We start from the raw sequence: 11993 nt of genomic DNA on the forward strand, positions 1-11993 counted from the left end.
TGAAAAGAAAATTTTAAAAAATTGAACGAATCAGTCAAAAGTAGCAATCTTCACAGACTAAAGGAATTTTGGTCTCATCCAAGGTATTTACTGCTTTTCAGAGGTGGTTGTGTGCAACCATTACATTACCTCCTAGTGACCAAATCCAGTTTCAGCCTTTCAAGCAGCAGGAGAGTCTGAGTTCATCTCTCCAAGTCATATTGCTATAATTTCTGTGTGAAATGTTGCTTTAGAAACCAGAAGCCCTTTCCCCCTGGCAAGTTGCAAGTTAGGCTGCATTTCTGTCAGCTTACTCATCATTCACCACCACACCATCTAATTAAATGGGGTGAATCTTGGCCACATCACGTTTAAAATGAGTCACATAAAGTATTTTCTAGCAGATTCTTTTAAGTTTGGAACTTTGAAATGTTACAACTCAAATGCCAAATGTTATCTAAAATACTTGTGATATTTACATGAGACCTCACAATTTTATACCTTTCCTGTTTGAGAAAAAAATAATTCAGGTTGAGCATGAAGTGAAGGTAATGCAGATAAAATATCACCTCCTCTTTTTTTCTTCAAATTACCTGTTAATATATTTCTCTAAGTGATTAGGAGAAAACATGAAGGTATCCAGTAATACCAAATGGTGGGATTAAAAAGCATGGGAAAGGAGAGGAAAAAGGTCCAAGAGGCTGGGTGGTAGGTGTGCCTATACCTCCACCCAGCACACAGGAATGACATACGTCCTGCAGTGGAGGAGATCTATGGAAACAGCAGTCCTCCTGCCCTCCTCCATGGAACAATCCCTGCTCCTGTGCCTCCACAGCAGGCTGAAGTCATCATTAACTCATCGTGGGCGTTATTGCTGTGATGTATGTGGTCACACACATCTGGACTACAGCAGTGGACTCTTCACCAAGCCAGCAAGATTCACCCATTTTAGGAAAAATGGTGAGAATCACATCGTCAGTCCTGGTTTCAAAGGATTTCAGAGCTTCTGAAGTTTCTGGGCTGCTAAGAGCCCTTAAGCTACAAAATGCCTTTGCAGGAGAAAAAACCAACAGATCTTGAGATGCCATCTTTTCATCTTAGTAAAGGCTTTATGAATATTTCAGTGGCTGTTTCCACATTTCTGGTCAGGCTTCTTCCCTTGTTCAGCTCCTTGCAGACACTGAGATGCACACGGCTTTCCACTGTTGAGATAGCTTTTGATATCACCATATAGGAAATAGTAAAAGGCATGGATCAAGGAATAGAATAAAATGTTGCTAATCCCCAAATTATGGGGCATGGTGGCCTGTCTCTTTTCATCCGTGGAAGCCCAGAGTTAGATGAAGTCCTGCTGTTCTGGAAATGAAAACCTACAAACCCAGAATCATCAGGTTCAAATAAACACACCTCTTCGTGCAGAGCAATTTCACATGGGCAGCTCTTGCACAGAAGCTTAGAAAATCTAACAGAGAAGCAGGCTGTGAGTGGCCCATCAGAGATAAATCTGTAACACTCCTCATTGTCCCTGTCAGGGAGACATGGGGCAGGGCCTGGCAGCCAGGGCCATTCCCACCCCCAGCCAGGAGCAGGGCATCTGGGGGGAAGCAGGGCAGCCCTAGGGGGCACCTCCCTGGGGACAGTGATGAGTGAGGATGGGATGGGACATGGGCCCATGGGTGGGCCTGGCTCAGAGGGGCCCATGGCCAGGGAGGACAGGGCTGTGGGGAGCTGGAGACCAGCTCAGCTGCGGCATGGCTGGGGCAGAGTCTGATGGCCCTGTGGGGCTGAAACGGGTTCCTGAGCCGTGGGCAGGGTGGGGGGAGTTCCAGGGGGGCTGGCAGGGACAGTCAGGGCTTTGACAGGGCCTTGACAATTTCAGTTTTGTTGATACATTTTTGGTTGCTGGTTGCTCAGTTTTTAATCTTAGTTTGGTGTGAGAGTCCTGCAGATTTATCTGCCTGGGAATACGGAAGAGGAATCCCTCTTCCAAGGAACTGAGTTCCCTTTGCCAGGTGGAGTTGACATTTCCTTATCTTTTGTGGTTCTCCAAAAGAGTGGTTGTGACAAGAGGTTGTGCAACATATTCTGCACAGATGTAGCAAGGACATTTATACCATCAAAGAGGGTGTGGAAATGATACCTATGTAGCACAAATGTATTTATTGTCAAACAAGCATAGCTTTAATAGTTTAGCAACAGGGTCATCAAGGGGCTTCTTTCCCCAGATCCTTCCATTCAAAGGTCATGGGTCTTCTCACTTGCCACTTACCTAACTGTCCACAGAGATGCCAATAGTTTATGGCAGCAAGAGCTCCAGAAGTCCCACCCTGAACCAAAGTAAGGAGTTTGACAAAGTGCCAAAGGCCTTTCTGGCCTCTCTGTACAAATGTCAACACCATGGTAGCCATGGTGGGTCAAAACACAGACTATCATGCTATGCCTGTACACAGGCATTTGGGGTTTCAGACTCACACCACAAATACATGTCAAGCCCACTGTGCCCCAGGAGGAGAGGCCCTGTGTTGGTCACTGTGCCTCACCACTGAGCACCTCAGGGACCTTGTTCACCATCTCAGGCCACGAAGCAGTCACAGGGACACCACCAGGCTGGTACTATGATGCCTGTGCACCGTCTCCCTCCTGGAAGGATGCCAGGCATTCACTCGAGTCATTCACACATTTTATTTGGTTGCTTCAAGTGAAACACACACCCTAGGCCCAGCACATGCCTAAGAATTACCACCCGAATTCTTGGAGTTGCCAGGCACCTCTCTTAGGGGTTTCTCTCTTTTCTCATGGGCATAAAATATGAGGATGGTCCACCTCTGGAGAATCATCTTTGAAGCATGACTTGCTTTCATGCTGCTCATCTGCTTATTTTCAGGCCTTGCAGTACACATCGTATTTCATCTTTGCTGCCAGCTTTGTTCCTCCTAGGCAGTCTTCAAATTTTCGGTCCATTTCTTCATTCTGAGCTTTAGAGAAGAGGTCTCTCCAGTTCCCAACAATCCCTGTGTACAACAAGTACCAAAGACTGAAGGTGCATTGCTGGTAGGCTGCTTGTATACCTTCCCTCCTCAGAGAGGGTTTCCAATGTGGTTTCATGAAGACTTTACATGGAAGAGAGGGGAACCTGGTTTTGTCACAAGGGAAATCTCATTTGTGAATGCCTCCATCTGAAGCAGGAAGTTATTTGGGGAAGTGGGGTAGGTGGTAGAGAGGAAAGCAGTTAAATCCTTCTTCCTCCAAGGAGTGGTGAAGGAAAGGCATTAAAGCAAGCCCATGACTACGGTAGTTAGAAACCAAAGACTCTTGATGCCATGGGGAGCAGCTGTGCTGCCAGACCTCCAGTCCTGACCTCACGTCTGTGAAGGACCATCTCTGAGGCCACCACTGACATGCCCATTGGGAGGAAGCATATTAAGAGTATTCCTCAGCTCTCACTGAGGACGTAACAAGAAGATGCCTGCGATGCCAGAAGGGCAATGAACAATGCATTCCCTTCAGGTTCAAGAGACTCATGTCCCATTAGCACACTTCCTCTCAAAGGGGACTTTCATGAAGTGACACATGCAGCCTAGATCCATGATCCAGGATTGGCCTCATCACCTGACTGCCAGGCAAAGACCACACCATGACCCCTCTGTAAAGAGCAACCATCAAGCCCAAGCAGATTTGGTGCATAATTGTTGGCATAACCTTCACACCTCACTTGCCTAACCAACTGGGGCTACCACAGGGAAATAGGGCAACGTGGCTGAGGACCTTAAGCCAGGATAGTTGAGGCACTCTGGTATGTTTCTCACAAACAGTCCCCAAATCCTGCCAACAGCAGAGGCTTGTTGTACAGGATGTTACGTGAACCTCATCCTCACCTGTTCTTCCCGGAGAGCCCAGTAAGATCACAGCTAAGTGAGAAGGTCCACTCAGAAGGAGACTTTAGACGGCAGATTCTCCATTTGCAGAGACTTACCCTTCCGGAATAGGATATCCCCAAACTTTCCATGGGTTTCGTTGGATTTCTCTTTCATAGCTTGGAAACTTGTTGCCTTGGCAATTCTGTGAAAATCTTCCTCACACAGGGAGAATCCAAAGAAGGCAGCAATCCTTTTCATTCCCAGTATCTGGTCCTGGCCAAAGGAACATAGCACAGAGGTGAGACCACAAGACTTGACGCTGTGGCTGTGGCATGAAGCCAGCACCTGGCGGGATGCCCAGCAGAGGAAGCTGTCTCCCATAGTGTCACCAAGGAATCCTAAGACCTCTGACAGAGAGGGAAACCACACATGGTCGCCTCAGCTTCAAAGCATTTTCTTCACTCCAAAAAGCAACTGTGTCTGTGCCAGATATGACTCCTTCCACTAATAGGCAAGGCTATCCTCTTCCTAACTGCATGGGCCTCCCCCAGACATAAAGAAGTATCTCAGAAAGCCGCACCCTTCAAAAGGGGCAGACAGGCCTGGCCCAAGAGTTTCTTCTTCCCCACAGCCATACATATCAGGAGGGCTGCACATCAAGGAAGAGCTGGGTGAGATGTCACACCTCTTTGAGTTCCTCGTAGCTTATCACCATGATCCTCTCATGGTCGATGTATTTGTTCCATTCCACTAAGTGGTCAAAGTAGGATCCCCAGGTCACTGCATACAAAGAAGAGACACAGCTGTTTAGGCTATTCCCCGAAACAGGCCTTCACCAAATCAGAGGAGTCAGCCCAGACAGCCCTCTAAGCGTGATGCCAGGATGGTGAAGTGGTGACTGGCTCAACATGTCTGTTCTTTTGGCTGAGGTCAATGCAGTATCCCCCAGCTCTGGCTATTAGGTAGCACCAAACCACAAGCTCTGTTGTGGGAATGGAAAAGTCAGGCTAAAGCTTTCTCATGATCTCTCTGTTCTGAGTTAGAGACTAAAGAAAATCTGATTCTCTGGTGCTCCCCATTTCAGCCACAACATGGTCTATCTGTCTGTCCTGGGAGTGCCTTGGTAAGGTATGTTGGGGTAGGATTCCAATGCACAGGGTCACACGTATGCCCCTCATGTAGGGAGGAATGCCAGAGGATGCAGGGCAAAGTACATTTCCCATTCATGAAGGCTGCAAAGTACTCATCCCAGGAGGTGAAGGACGGCAGCACTGGCATGTTGTTGTAGAAGTGGTAATAGGAGACAGCCGTGTCTTTGGGGTTCCGAACCAGCACAAGGATCTGGAGCAAGAAAACACATAATTTGGTTCTGATTTTTTGACTGACCAAAATGCCATGTTCTCAACGTATCACATATTCACTAACACCCACCAGAACATACAATGCTGGTCTAATTCCTTTTCTTGATCAAGAAATCAGAGTTTTGTCAGGCCAAATGCTGTGAATGTGAGCCTCAGGGTGAAAACAAGAAGCTTTTCAGTGATGCTTTTGGGACATAGCTCTGAGGTAGGTCCAATCCAGAGAAATGAGCTCATGGACTACCAAACAGGAGATCCACAAGCAAGCTGTGGGTGTACCCTTGCTGCTCTCTGCAGCAATTCCCATTGAAGACTATCTTAGCCCCAGACTGTAGTGGGCTTTCCACAGGTACCCTGGTCTTGGAGGCAAGTTAACAGAATAACTGCTTGTCCTGCTCAGTTTTCTGACACAGACCTGTAAGCATCTTTCTGAAGGAGACCTGAAGGGACAGTGACTCCCAGCAACAAGCCCGCTGACAGTAACTTCTTGATTCAGCAAAGCTGCTGCTGGGAGAGGATGTTTGCTCACAGCCTCAGCACACAGCACTCCACCTCTTCAACCTTGGAAATGTGCCTGTGCATTGACCAGCCCAGGTGAAAGTGCAGAAAACACATCTCACACAAACAGAGGAAAGCTAATTTGAGGTGGAAATGTTTTTGCAGTGTGATTCAAAGAGAAGACTCACCTTAGCCTTGCTTTGGAGAAGAGATGGGGGCAGGAGATGAGGTGGCAGATGGGTTAGTATAATTCTTCTGGAAGGCATTTTCTTCATCCTCTTTAAAGAAAGTGGGAAGAAATGCAACAGGACAGAAGAAGATTATTCAGTGACATGTGCCTTTTGAGGAATTGTGAGTAATATGAAAAGGTGAGACCAGAGAAGAAGGATCTTATCCCTTGGAAAATCCACAGGGATTCACTGGTAGCATAAGCTTCTACCAAGTTCTGACATGGAGCCCCATTTCACATGAGACAGGCCTGAGGACAGGACACACAGAAGGAAGGCGTTACTGATCGCACCCATGAGGTCCAGGCTGGAGCCCTCTGTGGCACTGTCTGTGCACTAAGACCCTTGCGTTGGGACAGCAGGGGCAATAGCACATGCTACTTGTGCAGACCACAGCAGTTGTTAAGGCTCTAGGGTCTCTATTGCCTCTAAGATCAGCCAGTCTTTCAGCTATTACTACCTGTAGGAAGAGCATTGCCAGTATTTTCAGTCCCTGCCAACCTCATATATCCCAGGATCTCCAAATTCTAGGCGTGGAAATGTCTCTAGCTTCTTTTCAGCATTTGTTCTCTCTTTCATTTCTTCTTCTGTATATTTGGCATCTGCTGATTCCAACTCCTTCACCATTTGGTCAAGCCAGTTGGTTCCTGAAAGGATGAAGACACCAGTAGCACTATATTGTACCTTATCCTGTCAACAGGTGGGCGTGCTGGTTTTGGCTGGGAGACAGTTAACTTTCTTCATAGTAGCTGTTTTTGGGGCTGTGTTTTGGATTTGTGCTGAAAACAGTGCTGATAAAACAGGGATGTTTTAATTATTGCTAAAGGTGCTTAAACAGCTTCAAGGCCTTTTCTGCTTCTAGCACCGCCCCACCAGCGAGTAGGTTGGGGGTGCACAAGACCTTGAGAGGGGGCACAGCCAGGACAGCAGACTCTAACTGACCAAAGAGATATCCTACACCATATAAAGTTGTGCTCAGCTGGGGGAAAAGGAAGGAAGCGGGGGATATTCAAAGTTATGGAGTTTGTCTTCCCAAGTAACCGTCCCGCATGACGGAGCCCTGCTTTCCTGGAGATTGCTGATCACCTGCCTGCCAATGGAAGTAGTGAATGAATTCCTTGTTTTGCTTTCCTTGCATGCATGGTTTTTGCTTTACTTATTAAATTATTTTTGTCTCTTTACCCACGACTTTTCTCACTTTTACCCTTCTGTTTCTCTCCCCCATCCCACTGGTGTGGAGTAAGCAAGCATCTGTGTGGGGCTTGGCTTAGCTACTGGGTGGGGCTGAACCATAGCCACTAGGCAATTATCAACAAGGGCATGCCAAAAGCGAACAGGGACAGAGCTGTCAACCAGACATTGTGGAGTGCTGTGCTGCTCGCTTCAGAAAGACATCCCATCCCTCAGTGGAAACAGAAGCAGATCTCTATTGCTCTTTCCAGCTCTGGCACTTTTTGGTCACCTCAGACTACTCCTTGCGGAAATTCCTCAAGAGCAGTGGTGCTCTCAGTACAGGGCCAACTGAGTTGTGCCTTGGCTGTTTTTCCTCTCCTTCCACAGTGTTGTCTTTGGGAACACTCTGTTCCCTCCTTCTGACCAGCTTCATTTTGCGGTCTGTTCATGATCAACACATGTTTGGCCTCAGTTTGGCCTCATTCCCAGCCCCCAGCTAGGCTTCCATAACAGAAGGGGTCATCAACCAAACCACCAGACTGTCAAGCTTTGTCACCATCTTTGTATCAGGTTCAGCTGTCTTGGCCTCTGCAACCTGGTGCAACTGGTGTGTGAGGGACTGGGCGTGGAAAGCCAAGTCTCAGTTTTCAACTGACATCTTCTGGGATATGTAGGTGGACCCTCACACCTTTAAACCATTTCTGCCCATGCACACAAAGTGGATATGATAAGGATCAACAATTCCTCTTTCTCTGCAAAGGACCTGTTAAGATATTTCTCTGAAGTGAATAGGAAAAAAATGAAGGAATTCAAAATGCCCATAGTGAAAGAGAGATGAAATAATCCGAGTCCTGGCAGCATTCATGTTTTTCCCTCCGTTTAGATATATGGGAATCACCTGCATTCTGCAGTGCAGTAAGTCTATGGAAACAACAGTCCTTCCACCTTCATTAGCAGGATATATTCCCTGTATTGTCTTTGCAGCAAGTAGGGTGAAAACATACTTTCCTGTATTAGCAAGAATGTAGTCAGAAAATCAAGGAATGTGATTATCCTGTTTTACCCAATACTGGTGAGTTCACCACTTGAATATTATGTGCAGTTCCTGTACTGAAGCACACGAGATCTGGGGAATCTGGAGAGAGTCCTGCTGAACATCACTGAAATCACTGAGAGCTGGAGTAAATGAATGCACAGAAAGACCTGGTTTACCCAGGCTGGAGGGAAAAAACATAGGGCATGGGGGAATGTCACTGCAGTCTTCCGCTGCTGGAGGTTCTTATGAAGACAGAGCCAACTCTTCTGAAAACTGGCCAGGAAATGACAAAAGGGACATATTTCAAATCACAACAAGGGGATGTCTGACTACATAGAAGTAGAAAACAAATAAACAAACAAACGAAAACAAAACAAAAAAAACAACCCCCAAAAGAACACTATAGTGGGAAAACACTGCAACAGATTTTCAGTGGATTGTGAGTCTCCACCCTCAAAGTTTTAAAGCTCTTCTGGACAAAGCTTTGAGCAACCAAACCCAATTCTGAAGGTTAGGTCTTTCCCTTGCTTTGAGCAGGAGGTCATATTAGTTGACCTCCAGAGATGCATTACAACTTGATTTCATGATCCTGTGAAGTCTGATGTCACCATAAGATTTCTCAGGTATTATTGCTATGTTGAATGATGGCACAAACTTCTGGATTGCAGCATTATGTACTTGTCTACTTATCAAGAAAACAACACTCACCTGTTTTAGGATAGCCTGCTAGAATCACATCGTCGCTCCTGGTTTCAAAGGATTTCAGAGCTTCCAAAGTTTCTGGGCTGCTAACTGTAGCAGGGTATAAAATACCTCTGTAGGAAAACAGCATGCTTTCTGGGGGAATTTTTTCACCCTGTGCAAAAGAATTTTCCAGTATTTCAATGACTCTCTCCCTATTTCTACTCATGGTTGTATCCCTGTGGAACTCTTCAAACAAACAGATACAGGCTGTCTTTCCACAATGCAGAAAAACTTTATGCAACATGTTAGCAAATCAGATAGGGCTTTTGCTCAGGAATGAAGGTACAAGTCATTGATTAACTCTGTACTCTGTTAACTCCTTATGAAATTACAGGACTGGAGACTGACAATAGTGACATGGAGTCTTTGCTGCAGCTGATACTAGGAACAGGAGTCTGCTCTGTACCAAGCATTGCTATTGGGGTAACAACTAATAGCATTCAAAATGTTAAACGAAACTAAAGAAAGACCTATAAAGGATATTACGTGAAATATTTTTAACTGGTGAGCAATGCAGTGCAATTTACAAACTGGACAACCAGCATGTAGTGGACGTGTGGATAGTGGATCTCAACCTGGTTTGCTGTTGACTCCACTAATGGATACACATCCGAGGGTGCAACTTCCTTCCAGGTGGTGGCTCTGTGCTGCAGTCAGTCACTGTAACATCATCACTTCAGGCGATACCTCCAGGGCTAAGGACAAGTATCACCTAAGCCATACTTGTCATGATTAAATACTCACATTTCAGACCTTTACTTTGCAAAATCCTACAGGAGGGTTACTTTCATGTAAAGCTCTAATACCTAGATTTCTGCATTAACATGAATCAAATTCTACCTGTATGACTTCAGATCTATTTCTCTCTACGCATGTCCATAATATAATCTTCGGGTGAAATTGTTCTTGATGGCGAAGTTATTGGTATTCTGGCTGATGCCTTTTCAGAAGATAAGGAGTAATGAGGTGGAAAAATAAGTATCTCTACAGATCATCCCAAAAGAAACATGCAATACAGGAAGGCTGAATTACCCTATGGAGGGAATTTTCTTTTCTTTCTTTCTTTCTTTCTTTCTTTCTTTCTTTCTTTCTTTCTTTCTTTCTTTCTTTCTTTCTTTCTTTCTTTCTTTCTTTCTTTCTTTCTTTCTTTCTTTCTTTCTTTCTTTCTTTCTTTCTTTCTTTCTTTCTTTCTTTCTTTCTTTCTTTCTTTCTTTCTTTCTTTCTTTCTTTCTTTCTTTCTTTCTTTCTTTCTTTCTTTCTTTCCCTTGAATATAGTATGGGTCTTGTTCACTACCCATATATCAAATGTGCATCCCATCCTTGTCTCTTTCTTCATAAATGGACATTAGACACTTAGTAAACCTATACACAAGCTTAATTAAGCACGAGAAGGTGTCAAATCAAGAGCACAACTGTAAGACTTGGAAGATTGCTTACAGTTACCTGTAAAGAATCATTTAAAATTATTTTTCTGGTCTCCCAAACTGCAGAACTATCAAAGCAGACCGTTTTCTTGGAGCTGTTCTCTCTATCAGTGCTATTTTACTCACAAAAACTGGAGACACTGTTCATTTATTATCACTTCTGCCAGCTTTGTTATTGTTTTGTTTTCTGTCCAAGTGTTTACTTTGAGTTGCAAAGGAAAATCTCCTCCCATTTGCCAATACTAAAGAATACAACAAGAAATTAGCATTTTTCCTCCCGCCTCCAGATCCAGCTGCCTGAATCCTGAGGGAGCCACATCACTATAACACCTCTATGTGAAATCTAACAACCTGTCACCTGAGCCACTGGGGACATGGGTGCCTCCTGGTACTTTAACCCTTGGACCCTGATCTCTACTCATGAGCGGGCCCCTCGATGCTGTCTCAGCTGCCTGGCAGGCTGCTCAGGAGCTGCAGAGATCAGCCCTGTCTCTCTGGAGAGGCTGAGGGGAATCAAGTGTCCTGAGGGTGCTGGGAGTCCCAGTCCCAGCACTGTCTGCCCAGCAGCCCAGTGCCTCAGGATAAGCAGGTGACCCCACAGGGAGGCTGTACAACTGTGGTGCAGCTCACGTGGTGCCCAAGGAAAACTCAGGGTTGTTCAATTCATCTACATGAAAATCAGCCTTGCATGGAAATGCTGTTAGCAGGAGTGTTTGCAGTGCAACGCAAAGACAAGATTCACCTTAGCCTTGTTTTGGAAAAAGGATCGGGGAAAGGACATGAGGTGGGAGATGCTTAGCATAATTTTTCTCGTTTATTCATCCTCTTTAAAGCAAATGGACAGAAATATATGTAAGCATCTCTTCAGTGGAAATATATAATTTCAAGATCTAGCAGTGAGAAAGTTTGAAAACCAGTGCTATTGTGTCAGTCAACTATATCTTAGCTTGAAAAGAGATTCCCAAGATTTTATGAATTCATTCTCACACTCACTGCCTTCACCTCTTCTTACTTTTCACCCCCTCAAATTGTTACTCGTTCATCAAGTCTTTTTGCCTACATTCATTTTCTGATATAGCAGCTTGCCTTTTCGGTCCTCCCCTCTCCCGACTCCTTATCCCACTGAATGTAAGGGCCCACAGAGTGTCTCTAATGGAGCAAAAGCATGTGAGGTGTCACTGGTCTGAATAGTTCTGTCCTTCAGGGTGAGATTTTAAGGGCAGAAAGGAACTAAACAAATAGCCCTGGAATGACACAGGAGAGGGTTAACTTCAGAAACAGGTCTGGTTTTCCATCAGATCAGCAAGGCCATGTCTACTGTTTACTTTAGGTCTTCTACAACTAGTTTCAATCTGATTAGTTCAATAAAGTAGTGGTGATACGGTATTATCATCTCCCGAATTACCCATAGAGCTTGTGTTTCCCTTGTGAGCAGTGTAGCACCCAGTCTTTGCAGAGATTATTTCCAGACTCAAAAACAACTACCTACATAATAACTCATCCAAAAATGCTCCAAGAGTAAATATTTTTAAGATCAATGATTTCTCCTTCTTAAATAAAGTATATGTGCTACTCACATTTACTTCTTAAAGCCCAGTGTGCCTAGAAAGCCCCACTGCAAGCAAATTCTCTCGTGCAATATCAGTGTCTGAAAACCCAAAAGCTGCCATGAAATTGCAATAGGATTGAGTGAGTGG

At 45.0% G+C, this 11993-nt stretch overlaps 1 protein-coding gene across 1 annotated transcript; it reads right to left on the bottom strand.

Moving 5' to 3' along the window:
• Positions 1-2642: 2642 nt before the first annotated feature.
• On the bottom strand, positions 2643-9084 carry LOC141740053 (sulfotransferase 6B1-like). The gene is made up of 7 exons (XM_074578258.1): positions 8837-9084; positions 6421-6566; positions 5881-5970; positions 5051-5177; positions 4522-4616; positions 3953-4109; positions 2643-2990 (listed from the first exon to the last, which is right to left on the bottom strand). Exons 1-7 carry the CDS (start codon positions 9036-9038, stop codon positions 2860-2862), a joined length of 948 nt encoding a protein of 315 aa, XP_074434359.1. The 5' UTR covers positions 9039-9084; the 3' UTR covers positions 2643-2859.
• Between the last annotated feature and the right edge of the window lie 2909 nt (positions 9085-11993).

The sequence above is a fragment of the Larus michahellis genome, chromosome 3 (genome assembly GCF_964199755.1).
Source record: "Larus michahellis chromosome 3, bLarMic1.1, whole genome shotgun sequence".
NCBI lineage: Eukaryota > Metazoa > Chordata > Aves > Charadriiformes > Laridae > Larus > Larus michahellis.